The 18,464-nt window shown below is 39.0% G+C and overlaps 1 protein-coding gene across 5 annotated transcripts in view; it reads right to left on the reverse strand.

The window, feature by feature from the left end:
• Positions 1–60: 60 nt before the first annotated feature.
• Positions 61–18,464, reverse strand: part of UBN2 (ubinuclein 2) — a 52,405-nt gene continuing 34,001 nt past the window's right edge. The window contains exons 13-19 of one of the 5 annotated variants that reach the window (XR_004239550.1): positions 17,284–17,326; positions 15,078–16,616; positions 11,106–11,352; positions 10,276–10,365; positions 1,065–9,314; positions 614–736; positions 61–468 (exon numbers count right to left, since the gene is read on the reverse strand). Coding sequence is in view for 1 of the 5 variants with exons in the window: in XM_032105388.1 (XP_031961279.1) it covers positions 9,259–9,314; positions 10,276–10,365; positions 11,106–11,352; positions 15,078–16,616; positions 17,284–17,326 (1,975 nt within the window). In the remaining 4 variants the exon portion in view is untranslated. Of the gene's footprint in view, positions 9,315–10,275; positions 10,366–11,105; positions 11,353–15,077; positions 16,617–17,283; positions 17,327–18,464 lie in introns of all 5 variants that reach the window. The other 4 variants (XR_004239547.1, XR_004239548.1, XR_004239549.1 and 1 more) reach the window with 4 other exon arrangements.

Genomic DNA, 18,464 nt, shown 5'->3' on the forward strand with positions numbered 1-18,464 from the left:
AACCCTTCAAGTGAAGCCTTTTGCCATTTTTATTTTTGCGAGAAATCACAGACACGGGGCTAATATGTACATTCCTCTTTATTTAATACAGCACAGACACGTGACACATAAAAAAAAGAAAAGTACACTCATGAAAAAGCCTGTCGCAGTCAGGGACAGGGAACAGCTACGCCGAATTGAGTAAGGCTCCTACTGCAGAACAGGGGTCTGCCGGCAAGGGTGGATCCCAGAGCAAAGTCTGCTGCCAAAAAAAAGCTTGCGCTCCTTTCAGGAAAGCAGAAAAGGGCAAGCCCCTCCCGGAACAGGTGAAGACAGCGTTACCTGCAAGGTTCGCAGGATACGAACCCCGTGACTGTGTTTGGATCAGAGCACTGGTAAAATGAAATGCTCTCCAGTTATTCTCACAGAGGACCAATAGTCCTGACCTCTGAAAGCATTGGACTGCTCAGGGATAGCAAACCTGAGTACCTGGAAGGAGTGAAAACATCAAGTAGTCACACAGAAGAGAGTTAAAATTAGCCTCCCTGACAGGGCTCTGCTAGCCACAACTGGGAATGTGCAGGGAACTACCCGGCTTCCCAACTAACAAAAGACTAACAGCCATTAAACTGACCAGAACAATATACGCATTTGGAACCGACGCAGGCTTTTGAGGCAGCAGCTTCTTCCTTTTCCTGCTTCAGTTCAGGATGGAGATAAAGCAGGCACCAGTTCCTCTGGCAAAGAGCCTTACACACTTTTAAAAAATTAAAATACAAAAAAGGGAGACAGGTGTATTTACAAAATCCATGGCTGGTACAGTACATCATTTTTAAGACACACTAAATGCTACAATCTTTCAGGTCCTGAGATTATTAAAAAAAAAAAAAAAACAAAAAAAACCCAAAAAACCCCAAAACAACAACAACAAAAAAAACCCCAAAACAAACCCCAACAACTCAAAACTTGTGTTCAGGTCCAGTTTTATAAGGAGAGAAGAAAGAAACCACACATTTAAAACACAGTATCCCTTGAAGTTATTGGAACACACCTCCCTAAAAAATCCAAATCAAAGTGGTGCTTACCACCCAAATGTAGCTGCATTTGGTTGCTCAGGCTTGTTGTCACAAGAGGGGAGCATTTCACGGGGCAGTTTCCCTGGAGAGCTCATCAGATAAGCACAAGGCTGTTGGGATCCTCTCTCCATCGCTAAGCCCTATGATCCGGAATGCGCGAGTGTTAAAAGGAGGAAGGTGATCTTGTACAAATTCATGCTGGACTGAGTAAAGCATCAAAGGAATCACCAACTCAAAGAGGTTTACCATCTCATAGTAACTGTGCACTCCTTTGTTTGAAGCCAAGGAATGCGAAAAATTCTAGCTGTGATTTAACATTTGTTAACAACAAAAAACCCTCATCCAGCTTTTTGTTCTAACCTCCCCAGTGAAAGGTAGCAAAACAGTTTCTCAGCCCTTCATTGTCTGGGGGATCACAGTAGGTCAGATAGAATTAAACTGGCTATATCCAAACTTGCTAAAAAAAAAAAAAAAAAATATATATATATATATATATATATATAAAGTGACACCAAACCAAACAAAGGATATGGAGGCCAAACTGCTGTTGAGGGGATGATCTCCACTGCCATTAGCTGTGCAGGGCACTCTTCTTCACTGACCCTCTTTCCCTCTTTTATCAGGCAGGCCTTTAGGGACTTGTACCCACACTGTTTTTTTCCCCCAATGAAGTATTCTGAACAGAGATTTTGTATCATCAGAAGTTATCATCACAGATGCCCTTGTATTATAAACACCTGACCCTAAGCTAGAGAATGGCAACTTTTTAAGGATTACTCATTAAATGCTTCTAACCCTCAGTAAAAGACTACAAGAGACAAATCACGTAACAAGGATACTAGTTTAACTGCTAAAATATAGCACTGCTCAGTAGACTTTTGGGGGGTAAAAAGTCGTAGATAATTTTGTTGGTGTTTTTTTTTTTTAACAGTAGTCCAAAAATAAAATTTCTCCATCTATTTCCAGTACAGATCTTGATAACTATGCAAGAACATGGTACTAATTGCTACATGATGGAATCACCGGCAATAAAACACATACTACAGTTCTCATCTCTGAGCTAAATTGTTATTTGTAGTTACATACAACAAGACTAAAAGACCAGTGAGAAATACCTGGGGATTGTGACTTAGTTTTTATTTAGCTGGTAACTCCCCTTGTTTAGAAGCAACTTCATTTCAGTGAGAAATTAATTTAATTAACAAAGAAACCTGGGATGTCTCACGGGTTTCTTCCCAAATCCAATCTGTACATTAAAAAACATGCTGCACCTTCTTAAACCAATTGTGAGAGCTGGATATTCTAAAAAACTCTCAGACTAAAACCTGTCACAAGAAGCAATTTTAGCTTCCCTCTCAAAGCAACTTCATGACACTTGACACTACATGTTGCACCAGTGAAAGGGTTTCTTTTTTAAAATACAATTTTTTTTTTCACATTAGCAAAAAAAGTTCTGCATTACAGACATTCAAAAATACTCCATTTTCTTTGGGTAAAACTTCAGTGTGTTAAGAGGGGTAGCTGGGGAAAGGAATGCATGTAACACTGAAACACGTAAATACTTATCTGCATAGTTGATATTAGTGACTACTAATCAAACTAAGGCTTTATCTGGAAAAAGCTGAGAACACAAGAAAGTTTCTTTCCCCACTCTGGTGAAATCTGCTAAGTCTCAATGAAGCTCTGTCTGCCTCGCCAACTCAATTTGGCCTATGATGGTGGCATCTCCTGACTGGTTTTGATTGATTCTCTCCCACTCTTTCTCTCTTGGTACTAGACAGTAGCAAATATGACTATCTATTGATAAAACACATCTGCACACATTGCTAGAAAGAAAAAAAACCCCAAATCCTTTTTAGTATTGCGCACGATAGGAGCCAAACATAGTGTACGTTGCTTGCTTGGGATTACTCCACCATGAAGAAAAACTTAGTAGCTAATGGTTATTGTTTAAGCAGGAGATGACAGCAATGGAAGAGACCAAAATACGCTTCTAGATACAAAATGAGATGGTTGGGGTAGAACTACAGCTGTCTGAAACAGCTACAAAATACAGGCCTATATCCTTGACTACTGACTAGATTAGCAGTTTTACTTATGAGTGTGCAAAAACAGTTGGAGGGAATCTTTTATTTCCCCAGTTTTGGGCCAGTTCCAGGCCATGTTGATGTCTCAGCATAACACAGCAGCACCAGGGCTTTCTACAGCCCCAAAAGGCTATTACAGCAGCAAGGGATCACCATGTCATAGAAAAAGGATGATGAAGCCTCACCAGAAGTTTCCACAAAGCACTCCCTTACACAACAGTTACCTTTCCAGTGGCCCAGTAAGCATACTTCTGGCTGCTTATTTTGGCAGTGATTTCTTAAGCAGTAGACACAGATTTTTACAACAGCTGCATTTGTTAAAAGACTGCAACAGTCAGCCATCATCACCAGCTGTAGATTCCTCATCCCACAGATCAGCCTAGGATGAAGAACATGTGTGTTCAAAATGAATTAAAGAACATAATTGGTAAATGTGGTAAACTTCACTGAAGTAACTTCACTGATGCACCTAAAACAGATTAAGAAGCACCTTCAGCTACCACTCCAACTGACTGAGCTACCAGCAATAGTCCTGTCTTTGACTAGCACCATTAGATTGGTAGGAGAAACTCACTTATGGCCTAGTTTACGTAACAGGTTTACTCAAAAATATGAGGACAAGCCAAGAACTAAGTTAGGCTATTCTCTGCCACAGGAACATATTTGGTACCATATTTTCTGTTTTCCATGCTGGTTCTCCACCCATGAAGGACTTCTCATCCCATTCCCACTCTGTAAAATAAATGCTTCCTTTTCATATTGCAACTCAAAATCAGATCTTCCCTAGGGGAAGCACATCACAGAACTAGAACAGGCAAGTGATGCATACGCACGCTACCTTAAGTTTAGCACTTGGTCCACAAGTGAATTGTTAATTTCAGGTATTCGTGTTTATAATAATCGTAAGTTAGATAGATCTTCGGCACAAAGCTGTTAAAATCACTAGATCATCTACTGCAGATAGCTAATTTTGTCTGAGAACAAGGAAACAAGCACAGATACTATTACGAGGGTTTATCTGCAGCTAAGAACACATGAACTTACTGTTCATTGTAGTAAAAGAAGAAACCATTAATGAAATCTTAACAAATTGAGAAGAAATACAACTAGAAAAGTATGTAATGGTGAGTGACTTAGGCAGCATGTGAAGCATAGCTAGCTTTAAATTCAATTAGCAGCTGCACTCTTGCAGGTTTTACCAAATTCCTTCTTACATGGAAAGTAACATGGTGGAAAGTGACAACTTTGGTACATATGAGAATCTTTGCAGTAACTGGTATCAAGCTGCACACACGACTCCTTGCAGTTAGTATCAATTCAAAGATGTTGCAAGCTGCTATTTTAACTTTATCCCCATCTCCTTGGGTCTGTCAGCCACACATCTCTGCCTCAGACTCAGTGATTGCGTGAAGCAGTTCAGTAATTAATACGGTTGCCAAACAGGGCCCATAATGTTTTACTCATGACCTAATTAAGAAACACATTCAAAACCTTCAGAGAAAAATGCAAGAAGTTTCATTCCCGTTAGCCACTTCCTTTCTCTCATGCCCATTTACGCACACTCAGGCACACACTCTTTTATTGTACTGCCGTCTTCGCACAAACGTTCAACCTTTAAGTAGCATTTAACAGAGTAGGAGAATGGAGAGGGATGAACAGGTTTCAGGAATATTGCTTGTATGTGTGTGTGCACGTGTGCGTGTGAGAGAGAATGCACAAGCACACAGAACCAATGCCATAGTACAGCAGCTATGAAGTTACACACATTACACACTTGGTTTTGTTTTTTTCTTTACAAAAGGGGAAAAAAATAGTATAACAGCATAAAGCCATCTTGGCAAGCTTAAGATTTTCCTCCAAAATGCTTTCCAGCACTTCAGGATCTCTGAGAAAAGTTTAAAGAGGGAAGGTAAATAAAACTAAAAAAAAAGGCACTTAAACAAAGGACAAAGGCCTGAATCAAGTAAGTCATGAAGGGTAACAGCCATTTCACCAGAGCTTGGACCAATCAAAGACTACCAACCTTTTAAAAAATTTCTCTAAAATAAAAATTGCATAAACTGTTAATTAATCAGTTGTTTACCTAATGCTTTAACCTTCTGGTTCATTTTATGAAAACCAAAAACAAAACAACAAACAAGCCCAAACAAAAACCCAAGTGTCCCTTTAACGATTTTCCCCCCAGTTCAGCAAAAGATGAAAGTTAGATGTGGGAGGAAGCCTTCCACAGTTTGGCTTGGCTGTAGGTTTTCCCTGCAATGCCATCTTCAAAAAAATCCAGAACAAAAGCAGAAGAGGGACTACTGTGCTTTCACCAATTCACTCAAAAACAAACAAAAAAATCAAAAAAACCCCATCAACCCAAACACCCGAATGCTTCTAATCCAACTGTGGGCAAAAACTAATCAAAAGAAAACAAAAAAACCCCTGTAAACTAGATTAAAATCTGCTAATAAATACAGCCAAAAGTTCATTTTACGAATGTAGCAGCAAATGTGATAAAGTTAGTTGGAGTCCAAGGTGACTCCCAGAGGGTTACTGGTTCGCACAACTGATGGCAGCTTGGGAGAGTTGCAGATTTCTCTGTTTTCATGTCCTCAAGGGTCTTGCACCAAGTGGAGAAGGAGTGTGGAGGAAGGGTCAGGTGATGGGACTGCAGGAAGGAACAGGCTTTTAGGACCTGTACCACCCCTAAATCTGTGCATCAGACAACTTTGATCAGATTCAAACACGAAGCAGAACCCAAGTAATTAAAAGTTACTTCTGATTAGCAGAAAACAGATGTGAAACCCACAGCATCCGCACTTGTGACTCAGTCAATCAGTATTTAGACATGTTTCTCAAATCAACAGAGAAGGCTGGACAAAGTGACTTAGGCCATTTGTATCTTGGAATGGGAGAACACTGCAGTTATTGTCCAAGGTATCAGGAAACTTTGCAGCCTGTTTTTCATCTAGCCTGCCTTCTTTCTTTGCAAGTGTCTCTAATGATTTACAATAGCTACCATGGGTTTTGGGACTTTGGATCATGTAGCAGAGAGTACTACCCAGACAATTTCAACATCTAAAATCTATGTTAGAAGTTATTGCTTGCATTTGTTTGGGGCTTTCAGAGAGCTTGACACATTAGCTCATATACCGTCCCCAAACCAAGTTCAGCCCTGCTGCCTGGAAAAGACAGCTCTACTTGGCTTTCTTATTGCTTGTGAATACTGAGGGTTTATTTAGTATGTACAACTACAGTTTATTTATTAACAAAGGCCCTTAAAAAGTAGTAAAAACTTGGGGGTGGGGGGGGGGAGGGGGAATGTTTCCAGAAGAGCTGCTGTGCAGAAAATAGTAAAACATTAACCTAATTTTGCACTTGGACATTGCAGTAATCTTTCCCATCCTGTCTATGCTACCTGCAAAGGTCCCTGGGAACCACCCTATTATTTCCTTTGATTTGGCCTTGCTAGATTTAACCAGGGAGAATAGGAAACAGCAAGTAAAGGGTCCACATTCCCAGTGTTGTTCATTGAAAAGACACTCAGGAGCATAATGACTGACAGGAGCGTAATGACTGAAAACAGTTACCTGCTGGAGGGGTTGTTTGAACTGATGTCACAAACAATGTATGGTCATCTTTATTTTCATCACCCTAGGATCTATTTCCACAATAAATATTAGTTCACTTGTTTCCCAAGACTGAGAAGCTCAATAGGATACAGAGGCAGGACTACTCCTACCCTGGAGATTTAGAGAGGATACTCTTCAACTGAGGATGAAGCATACTTCCAGGAAGAAAAGAATGTTGAAAGGGAATTTGTGCTGTAGTTATAAAGGGCTCCAAGTCTCCCAGTCTAAAATTTCAGTAAGTATGAAGACGAAAGATGACAACTTGAATGAGATGCCTTGATGAGGAAAACACAGAAGAGGTAGAACTCTCTTAGGACAGGGTCCTTTAAATATATTGCTGCCAGATGCCTCACTGCCGCAACTCCCTCAACTACATGCATTGTTAAAATTCTCAGTTTGACACAGTTCAGAGAATTAACATCCTGCCAGAACTGTTGGGCCTCAAAAAAAAAAGTTGGCTTCCTTCAACCCTTCCTGGAGAAAAGAAAAAAATATCAGATGAAGCTTGCACTCTAAATAGTTTACGGTATTTTGACAGAATTTGTGCAGTATTAAGAATGCCAGGGTCTACATAGCTGTGTGTGTTTCAACTCTTAAATAACCTCAATGGAGACGCAAGCTTATCTGATCAACACACTACATACAAAACATTAACGCCAGCTAAAAAGCATTTAATTGGCAAATGCTGTGGAGTGAAATTAATGAGCAAATGCATCTTAATTCAATCTGTCTTTCACAGAAGTGTTGTGCAAAAACATTTATTGCTGAGCTCAACCCAACATTTTTATACTAAATACACAATATATATTATTTTAAATTTATGTATATATATTTATATAAAATTAAAATGAGCTCTAAATAGAAAAGAAACTGTTGTCTGATCTAAGAAAAATAAATCACATGTAAAAGAAAGCTGCAACCTCTAAGTAATCTAGCAAAAAACATTGAAGAGTCATTATTCAGGGGTCAAAGTCTCTCTAAAAGGTGTGACATAACCAGTAGTGTCTGGTTGAATCTCAAGTCAAACTACCAGAAAAACTACTTACTAAGAATTTCAGCATCTCTGGTCAAGGGAATGTTTCAGGGTTGAAGGAGAAGGGCATCATACTGGTTTATTTGCTCCTTTCCTCTATGAGTTATTTTAGCTTCTGCCATTCTCACCTTTTATCTGACAGCACAAGGGACTCAACAGCGAAGTTCTGTCCTAGTGTCAAAAGTGCAACATGTGCTGGATGCTTCCTAATCTTACATGTGAACTGGTTGATGTATTGCTGTCAAAGAGAAAAAAAAAAAGCAACAAAGCCAGCTCTGCAGTCTTGTGCTACCATGTAAGAAAGAGTTCAGGTCAAACTCTCCAGGCCAGCAGGGGCTAGAAATGCTGGAGACAACCCATTCAGCCCCCAGAAGAGAAGGCACCTCTGGTCGCTTCTGAACGACTCCTCTTTGGCTAATGCCTGAAGCAGTTTTAACCTGACTCTGGAATAGGTCACAATCAGCTTTCTTTAACTAGCAAACCAATATAATGCATGGCTTCTGGGGGGAGTTAGATAAAAGATGAAGACTGAGAATGAGAAAAGAACTGGTTGTGGTTTATGAAAGACATGAATAGAGTATCTTTTCAGTAGCAAATAAGCACAAGACATAGGTAAAAGAAAGTTTAACAAATGGAAATAGTGAAACATTAGCGTTTAAAATGAATGTGGGAAAGAAATGCTAGTCTGACCAATAAAATGTGGGTTTCTTTTTCATGTAAATGAAATATTTTCCATCCCCTTCCTCCCTTAAATAAGAACTTTTGTACTAAAAAAACCCTGAAAATAAATCAAACAGTCTGTGTCTCACATCTTGATGTACCAGGAGATCTGTTTTTGAAGACAATTCTCTAATGAGACTGCATACATCTGTAGGCTCCCTAAAGCCAAACAGCCTTCTAAAGCTGGAAAAATGCCCATTATCAGCAACTGCTTTTGTCTAACGGTTTAATTGTAATTCAAAGTATCCCAGCACCATCTCTATTCTACATAACCTTTGGTCCACAACCGTATAGTACACTCAGGACCTACACAACCTTACACTGGGCACTTTGGGCACTAATGAAGTGGATGATTCCACCTTACGCAATGAATGGAGAAACCTCTTCTAGCTCCTTTCACCATTTCCACTTTTCATTGGACTTCACCCAGAAACAAAATATTGGTGCTGCTGTGGGTTTGACGATCAATTTCTTTTAAGAGCCAATCAGAGCAGATAAAAAAGGTGGTTTCTTTAGGCAATATCAAACTATGACCAGTCTGCATGACCAGGAGGACCAGTCCTCCTTTTCCTTCTCTCTTTGATCAAGTATTGTTTTATTTTTCTTCTTCCTCTCACCACAGTGCTTAGGATCAGAATATGTAAACATCGACAGAAACAGCAGCCCTGTGACAATAAGCACTTTCCCAACTGGGCAGATTCTGTCAGCCAACCAGAACTGCTTCAGCTCCCTTGCTTGTCCAGAAGTCACTGGTTTTTCCGCTGTAACTTAGTGTCCCCTTTACTTTGGCCTCCATCTGTAGCTGGGAGACAGAAACATAAAGGGAAGAATAAAAGCATGAGCAAACTTTTGTTTTCATAACTTACAGCAGGAGAGACAGGAATTTGGCAGGTTCAGCTTTAGCACCACCAGAAAGTACATTTTCTTTACCGAGTGGAAGACTTTGCATCTTTTCTGTAGTTCATTTATTAGAAATAGCGTTGTTGAAACCTGATATATCAAGCTTCATACCAAAACACTGCCTAATTTTTTGGTTCTGAGAACTCTCAAATGAAGAATGCCCACCAAGCCACTGCCACCCTTCCCATTCCTTCTCCTGGCCCTCAGAAAACACACTACAGGTGCAAAGAAAGGTGTAAACTCTAAACTGCACCTTCTAAAGCTTTCTGAAAGTTTTCCAGCTCTAAGCCTTACAAACAGAAAAATAAAGTGTTCTATTTCAAGTTTCTCTTCTCAATCAAAATATGCAGCTCTTATCAAGCATAAAATTCCTAAGGAAAGCAGATACTCCATTAAGAAACCATCCCACCATTCACATGTGAATATACTCTTATAAGAAACATGGAAAAAGCTTTTAGCTGGAAGGTCAGTTTCTCCTTCAAAGGGGAAAAAAAAATTTTAGTGGAAAAACACTTTATGCAGCCTATAAACAATCATGTTAGTGTCCAGTAAGTATTATTCCTTTTCCCCTCACTAGTTGAATTTGCATACTTCAGTTTCTAGAACTGCTACAATAAAATACTGGAATTTTTGAAATTTTTTTGTTCCCGACATTGAAGAGAAGTAGGGGAAAAAAAAAATCATTCAGGTTTCAAAAATACTGCTACAACAGAGTAAGTACTGCCTGCTGCTACTAAAATTTGTCCCTATGTTGTGTGTCCTCTAAGTACTGGTGTACATTTCACTTCAGTCTAGGGCAGAAATCTGACTTTTAAGTTAAAATAAGTTAAAAATAAGTAATAAGAAATATATCATGTCTTTACCTGTGTAAGCTTGCTGCAAGTGAGCAGGCAGAGGTGAGTGAGACAGTGTTGCTGCATGCTGAGCACCTGGCTGTAAACCCTTCAGTAAGTCTGGGGGGGGGTCAGGGAAAGGAGAGTAAAGACAAAAAATAAATCTTGAGGAAAGAGGCAGTCTCTGTGAAGTAAGTTTTGGTTTTATAGTGTAGCTATAGTAGCAGGCTAATCTCCACAACAAAAAAATAAATACCTGATAACATTCTGATGGCTGGAATAAGTCAACAGAGACAAACCTATTCAGATATAATTAGTCAAAAGTCAGAGCAAGGACCATGCCTTGCTACTGGGATGCAATCTTTATACCATTTTGTTTGACAGAAAGACCAAAAATTTATATGGGTTAAGAACATAAACAGCTTCTTTATAAGCATTTAGAAAAAGTAAATGCCATCGTGGTTGATAGCTCTTCATAAGAGAGCTGTTTGATATCTGAGATTATTGAGTTAAGGCTATTTTTAGGAATCACCGTATTAAGTCTCTGAATTGTGTCATTTAGAGACTTTAAAACGATACTCCTTTCTAAAGGTAAGGTATTGAGTTAACCCCAAAAAAGTACGTTCAAAACTAAACATACACTGTGAATACAACAATGAAGTTAAGCTTTTCAAAGGTGATTTATAACATTTAGGTAATTATATAAGGGAAGTTTTTACCAGTGAAGGAATCGCATTTACTCTCCTGTATGTATTTTCATGAACCAAATTTGAGTGTCTCAGAACTTCATTGCTTCCCTACTCAATTTCCATTTTAAGGATGCATCTTTCCTTATAGCCCGGTGTGATAATTCCACTCACTCTGAGTTAGGCTGTGGTGGAAAGCCGCTGAGGTAGATCCCGAGGTGGTTGTCGCTCCAGCTGTGTCCGTCCCAAAGCCAAGCAGCTCCAAGGGAAACTGGAAGGGCACAGTCACAGGAACAAGGCCACCCAGCATCCCAAAAGGAGTTAACGGTGCAGACGTCACGTTCTGACTGGTTACAGACAGGGGTGATGCCATGAGAGTCAGAGGTGAGGCGTTAGCCAGTAACGATGCTCCTGCTGTTGACTATACAAAAAAAAAAAAAACAACAACAGTACTTCAAGATTTTTAAAGGTTTGAATTGTATTCTTTAAGGGTATAAAAATCAACTATTCCCTGTTAAGTATTGCTCTGTTGAGAAGTGTATTAAACTATTAAGAAATATTCACTTATCCACCTAGGAGGTCTTCCCAGGGTTCATTTGCTAAGCAAGCACAATTATATATCAGATTCAGACACGAGAGTATGGTTCATCTATCATGTTTTTCTCATCAGCCTTACAGGTAATTTCCTTGATCTCCTTTCTAATTATGCACTGGGTCTACAGTCACAATGTAGTGCAATATCTTCTATTAGATTCATAATACGAAATTATCCAATGGAGATCTGAAGCTCTTTAGAAGTACAGTATTACACCTCTTCCCTTTCCAAATCTGGGTCTTAACAGAACATTATTTCAAAAAAGGTCGCAGAGAAACAATGAATTCCGAAAATTAAGATTCAGATGTAAAAATTCCCAAACTTAAGAAGCAAAATGCATATGTAGAGGTGTGTATGCACATGTCAGAGGAAAAGGCAAAGGAAGATAATGTCTCCATTCTAAATATGCCAAAATGAAGTTAGATTCACCATAGTTTTAAAATAAAAACGCAAGATTAGCCAGAACATTTTAGCTACAACAGTTCCCAAATCACTTTAATTCCTCTAACATTAGACCAGCTCCTTGTTTAACAATCTTTCCTTCACTACGTATATAGTAACTTATTATGCTAATGTTCCATTCTCTAATAATTTACTACAAAACAGTTAGTATAGAAAGCACTTTGAATCAGACTCCAACTCCGATATTGTAGCTATTTGAATTAAAAACACTCAGACGGAACAGGACTTTGAATCTGTGCATTTTTACAAGTAAGCCTCAACTAAACCCAAAACTTAGAATCATTTTAATGAACACACGAGCTTCAAAAGAAAATGACATTTCACTGAGTTCTGTAATAACAACTTACAGAAAAAGCAAAGTGATGAATCTCCTAGCATGGATAAAGTTTTTATTACCAGTATTGGTCTTAAGATGTTCTGATGAAAGCAGCTAAAGAAAGGACAGTTGCTTCTTAGGAGAAAACACAGTATTTTAAAACAGTGACCCTGTAAAGCGCATTTACCTACATGTGATGTTCCCAACAAGCGTTTGTATTGCTCATCTTAAAGATGCCAACTTCTACAACATACTCTATCCCAGAAGTAGGGAAAAAAAAAAAGGAAACTATCAACACATTGTTGGGAGGAGAGAGGACAGTGAAGAAAAGAGCTACAGAGCATGCCCTAAAGGAGCTGCAGTTCAGATGTTTCTATTTAACTCATGTACAATAGTTCATAAAAGGGCTTATCCTGGTCATGTAGATCTGAGTCATTAAGATCCTTAGAAGTCTAAGCCAGATTCTGCTCAAGAGTACTGATGGTAGATAGAGCTTTTTAAGGAAATCACACATGTACTCTTTGGCTTTGTGTCCTTAAGGTGTAACTTTCTGTGATGCTTCAGCAGGTGTAAACTTATATTCCAGTAAATAACTGTGTCAATCAGAAGTAGAAAGGAGGGAGACACTTCTTGGAAGCTTCCTAGTTAAGAACACCTTTATTATCACATAAAATCATCTGGTTTGATCTTTAATGTAGGCAGACCAGAATATTATAATGAACAACTCAGGTACCATTCTCATCTTCTAATAGCATCTCAAATAGGAATTAAATCCCTAAGGCCTTAAAGAAAAGGAGATTCACTTTCTGTCTTAGTTACTCCTCTTAAAACTTGACATAAGTTCTTAGTACATTGTACCTAACAACTAGTCTGGAACTGATGTAGGTTCAGCAGCCAGCCATTAGACTTTTATAGCTAAATAAAACCCTTTGTGATCACAAATCTCTTCCCCTTTAGTGTACTTGAACTGGGAGGTAATTTAATTCTAATCTCTTCTTGAACGTACTCCACTGACTAAGCTACACAGTGCATGGCAGTTGCAGCCTTATTCCATGGTTTATCTTCTTTGCACCATTCTTCTGAACCATTTTTAGGTTATCAAAGTAATTTCTGAAGTGTCAAAAAAACCCACGTGGAAGGTCTCAGTAATTATTTTAGTGATACCATATGCTGCACAGTACCTCTAGCTGATTTATCCCTTTATACCAACACACCTTATTCTGCTGTTTATAGTATGGACTCATGTTACTTGATTATTCACCACACACCCCCACACTTCAGAGCTCTCCAGCAGGACTGTGCCCAAAATGCATTTCATTACTCAGGTGATCAGTTTTTCTAAAAAAAAAAAAATTACTTGCCTTTAACTACAGGAGGGTTTGCCAGAATTCATCTCACCATCCAACACAAGACTGCTTACTTCCCTTGTCCATCATCTTTAAGCACTAGCACACCCATTTCATGTTTTCTTCTACATCACAGCAATTGTATCCACTGGATTCTGTGGACTGCACCAGGAAGAAACAACTCTCTTCCTAGTCCATTCACTGTAGCCCTTTTTGTCTCCTCCAGGCACCTTCCAGTGCACTCAAACTGCACTGTACTTGGTTCAGCTCTTCTCCAGACCCTGTGTGGTACCTCAGTGGACCTTACACAGCACACAGGTTGGGGATTTTTTTTCCATTCAAAGCACCCAGAGTAAGTGAATGCTGTGTCAGAGCCTGGCAAACTTTTATTGCTGACTGTTTCAGTACAGTAGGATGAAAGACCATAGAAGTGTCTTGTAAAAATCATCTTCCTCCTGTTATTCAACTGCATTAAGAAGAATTTGATGGCAAACTAATTGCTAGAAGTTGAGTATACACCACTCGCATGCAACAGCATTGTGCACTGTTCAGAATAACAAGAGCTTTACATTTGCTGTACACCAAGAATATAATTTACAGCAATACTATTTTCTTAAGTACTGATGACTTCAGCATAGAGAGCAATAAAGAGAGGAAAACATCAAATCATCTCAGTAACTAAGCATTGCCAGTAAGAACAACACAACTTGGGAAAGCAGGTTGTCTTCTGGATAAATAATAGGTTTGTATGTTTTAGAACAACAGTATTTTCAAAATATTTGTTTTGTCTGATTTGTCTTATCTCTAGTGATAGTATAAGCTTTCAATTTCTAGGGTATTTATACATTAATGAGGCGTCTCATTCAGTTTGACTAGATCCTACAAAATAAAATACAGTCACAAATACAAAAGAAAAGCCCCTGCAAGTGTTAATTATAATTACAAGTCTTGAATTACACTCAACCACAAGCAACTGGACTCTAGTTTTGAGGTTAATCATGCAGCCTGACAACAAATGTACCAAGATACTTTTACATGACCACCATCATTACAAATATGTAAATATGCAAGAATACACAAATCCCATAATGCAAGAAAATACCACGTCCCCTCAAAATATGGTCACACAAAGCTTACCTTTCCTAATACCCTTAAAAGAAAAAAAAGCAAATTCTGTCCCACAGTACAGACCAATCAACAGTTTACAGTGAGGATTTGTTCCACACTGATCCCTGCATTTCACATCAGCTGGAAATACGTATTCTTTAGCGTGAAATAGTTTCATCAGTATCAGCATTATGCTTAGAAAAGTAAAAAATTGAATTTATGGTATTTCCAAACCAAGATAAAATATATTAAGAATGTTTACAAAATAAATATGATAAATATTAATGTAAGGCTCAAATGTAAACTCGTTAGATGCATACCTGCACGCTGGCTGCTACAACTGGAGACCCTGAGGCAGAAGATGGTCTGTGTGGAGTTGACAATTGTTTAGTAGCACCCTGTGTTCCACTTCCTGCTCCCCCAGACAGACTAGTCCTACTAGCTCCACTTGAGTTAAGGTTACTGCCTCTGCTGGCAGGTACATTCATTCCAACTCCACCCAAATTATTTTTACCAACAGTTCCAGAAGGAGAAGAGTTGGGCAATTTTGAAGAAGCCTGAGGGTTCTTTGCAGGCTGAAGGCCTGAGGTGCGATTAGAGGACAGCAAATTCACTGTGGGAGACTGCCTGCTGATATTTACACCACTGGTCTGTTTATGAAGGGGGTTGTTGCTGGAGTGACTACTCTGGGAAACTAGTGCACTTGAACTGGAAGAACTGGGTGTTGTTGCAGGCCTGGGGGATGAGGTGGGCTTGGATGAAAATTTAGGTGATGCATTGGGCTTGGGTGTCACAGAGGGTTTAGATGAAGTGGGCTTGGGAGAGGCAGCAGGTTTGGGAGAGGCAGCCATGGAGAAGGGAGGCTTGAAACCCTGGGAAGAAACTTGTGACACCATAGCCTTGGCTAAATAGTTACTAGAGGTAGAGGTGCTGGATGTTGTCCGAGAAACCAGTGGGTGAGACACTTGAGAGCCACTTCCGGAGGAGGGATTAGACAAAGGCAGGCGATATACTACAGACTTATCTTGAGCCTTGATGACTGGTGATGAGCAAGACAGTTTGGGATTACTACTCAATTTCACCACAGGATTGGTCTGTGATTTACTAATAGTTGCTTGTAAAGGAGATACGTATTTCTGCTGTACAGCTGAATGCTGGTGCACCTTTGTCACTTGTGATGTTGAGGAAGTACCACCTTGAGCCTCAGCAGATGATACCAAGATATTAGCATCCTTGGTTCTTTGAGAGGAGGTGGAAATAGCTGCTTGAGTCTTAGAGGAAGAAACATGAGTCTGAGAAGAGGAGGAAGCAGCTTGGATCTGACTTGACCTCTGTAGTCCTTGCTGAAGTAGTTTGGCTGGCAGAGGCTCTAAGGAAACCTTGGGATTTTGAATTGAAGATCCAGCAATAAGGCCTGAAGAGATACCAGTGTGAACTAAGTCCTGGGGTTTCTTTGGTACTGGCCCTGTGTGACCAGCAATAAGACTTGATGAATGGGATGTTTGAGTGGGCTCTACTTTCTTTGAAGTTGCCAGAGGCAATTTACTCATAATACTTGCTAGTTTCTCTTCTCTCAGCCCAGGGCGAGGTCTGGATGTTGGTGTGTCTATGGTGGACCCAAGAGGTGATCCCTTGGCACCATTATTGATAACTGCCAGAGCATCAGAAATAGAGTCCAGTGAGGGTGGGTGGAAAGAGAGGTCCTCATCCAGTGAGTCATCCAAGCAGATGGTCTCTGGAGCTGCTGTGCAGCTAGAGCTGGCTGGGGTGCAGACAGCTGCACTGGAACCCAATACAGTAGCACAACTTGAATTGACTGAAGACATACAGGTTTTCTGTTCTTTTTTTGGACTGGAGTCCTGAAAATGAAGGGATAGGAAAAGTCAGGTTTAATAGTCTTTCTGGAATAGATTCAAAGTTGTCTTTAGTGTAATACTTTTACTCTGTAAATTCAGACAAACCAAAGATCTACTATTGAAATGTTCATATTAAGATATGAAATGATATCTTATTATGATATCTAGGAACCCTGTGTGCTAATTCAATATTTGTATTTAAAAATCTAGTGTTGTTGCTCCACGTAACAAAGTGTCCCACACAGTGAAGAACAATCAGTACTGGGAAGAATAGGGTAGCTAATCTGACCACTTAATAAAACTGCTACTGAATTAAGACAACACCTGGTCATGTCAAATGAGGACCTCTATACTTCCAACCACACTGTTTTCCAGTGTTGCCAAGTTTAACACAAACTGAAAACACACAAAGCACACATTCAAAGATGTGAAACTTCACTGGAACTAGTACCTCTTCATAGTCAATTTTCAAAAAACTAATACAGATTAAAGTGACAAAACTATACAGAAGTATTTTGTACTACATTCTTTAAAGTAATGGACCACCAAATCAATAAGCATTGCCTGACAGAAACTTTCTGCAAGAATTTTTCAGGACCAGAGGCAGGTTCTATCAAATGGTCATACTGGACCACTAAGTGAATATTCAGATACCTTAATAGGCTTTTACCTTCACTTTGGGTTTAGTGGCCGGAATCACCTTCTTCTTTGCCCTAAAACAGAAGGGATAAATGTGCATCAGAAGACCAAAAAAAGGCAAGCCATTTTCCTCTTAAAGTGTTACCCTGATTATATCCAAATAAACTAGAATGATGACTACAGGAGTCCAGCTTTAATAATAAAACATCCTTGAAATGAAAAATGGTTTAAAATACAGGGGGAAAGAAAAATAGCATGCTATCAATTCATTTTCTGGTCATGTATCTCTATGTAAATTAGTTGCAAAATCAACTGAATTGCTGATATAACCTGACATATAGATCAGGATATATCCAGAGAACTGTTTTTATTTTTCTGATTTAGAGGAACTTCAAAATATCAATTAATTTCAGCCTCTTAATATTACAACTTTGTCTACTTAGCAGAGCTTTGTCTACACTGAAGTCTTTTAAAGTACTAATATAATTTCACTTCTTATGCTGACATTTTTATCCCTGAAGAGGATGCTTCCTATCTTATTTATTTCAAACCAGATAAAACCAGTTGCTTCTTCCCCCCATAAAAGTGGTTTCTTGCTTATCAGCTCTTAAGACAGCTGTACCTAACTTGTTTGTTGCAAGAAGTCATTTAGTAAACTGTCAGATTTTCTTTTGCAATGTACATGAATTGCAGTTATACAAGTAAGCACAGCATTAAGGATTATTAGTTACTGCCCTTCAACTTAGAGGTTCAGCATTTCACACTTTATTTCTCCAAGGGCAGTCAACAGATTTACAGCTTATAGTCAACTTTTGATCCTTTCCTAAGCAACTAGAAATAAGCCTGGTTAAAAAAAGACTTTATGTAGGTGGACCATGACTCAGTTTTTGCTGTTATGTAGAAAAATATCCTGTGTTAATCATATTTATCACAAAAGTTGCAATTGGGGTGTCATTCAAAGTCATAATAATTTATTTGAATTCTGACTGAATGTGGACAGCTCCTAAGTGGCACACCATGTTGTCTGAAAATGAAAAAGATAAAATCCCACTAAGATACACAGACTTCTGTGATTAGAGATATTTATGAGGAAAAGAAAAAAGCAGGAAGTACTGCAGTCTGAGTTCAGTTTAATATGCTGAATGTCAAAATTTAGGCAGTGTGTAATGCTTTGAGTAAAAGGTATTAATTCAAGAATTAATATCCCCTGGA

This window comes from Corvus moneduloides, chromosome 4, assembly GCF_009650955.1.
Source record: "Corvus moneduloides isolate bCorMon1 chromosome 4, bCorMon1.pri, whole genome shotgun sequence".
Lineage (NCBI taxonomy): Eukaryota > Metazoa > Chordata > Aves > Passeriformes > Corvidae > Corvus > Corvus moneduloides.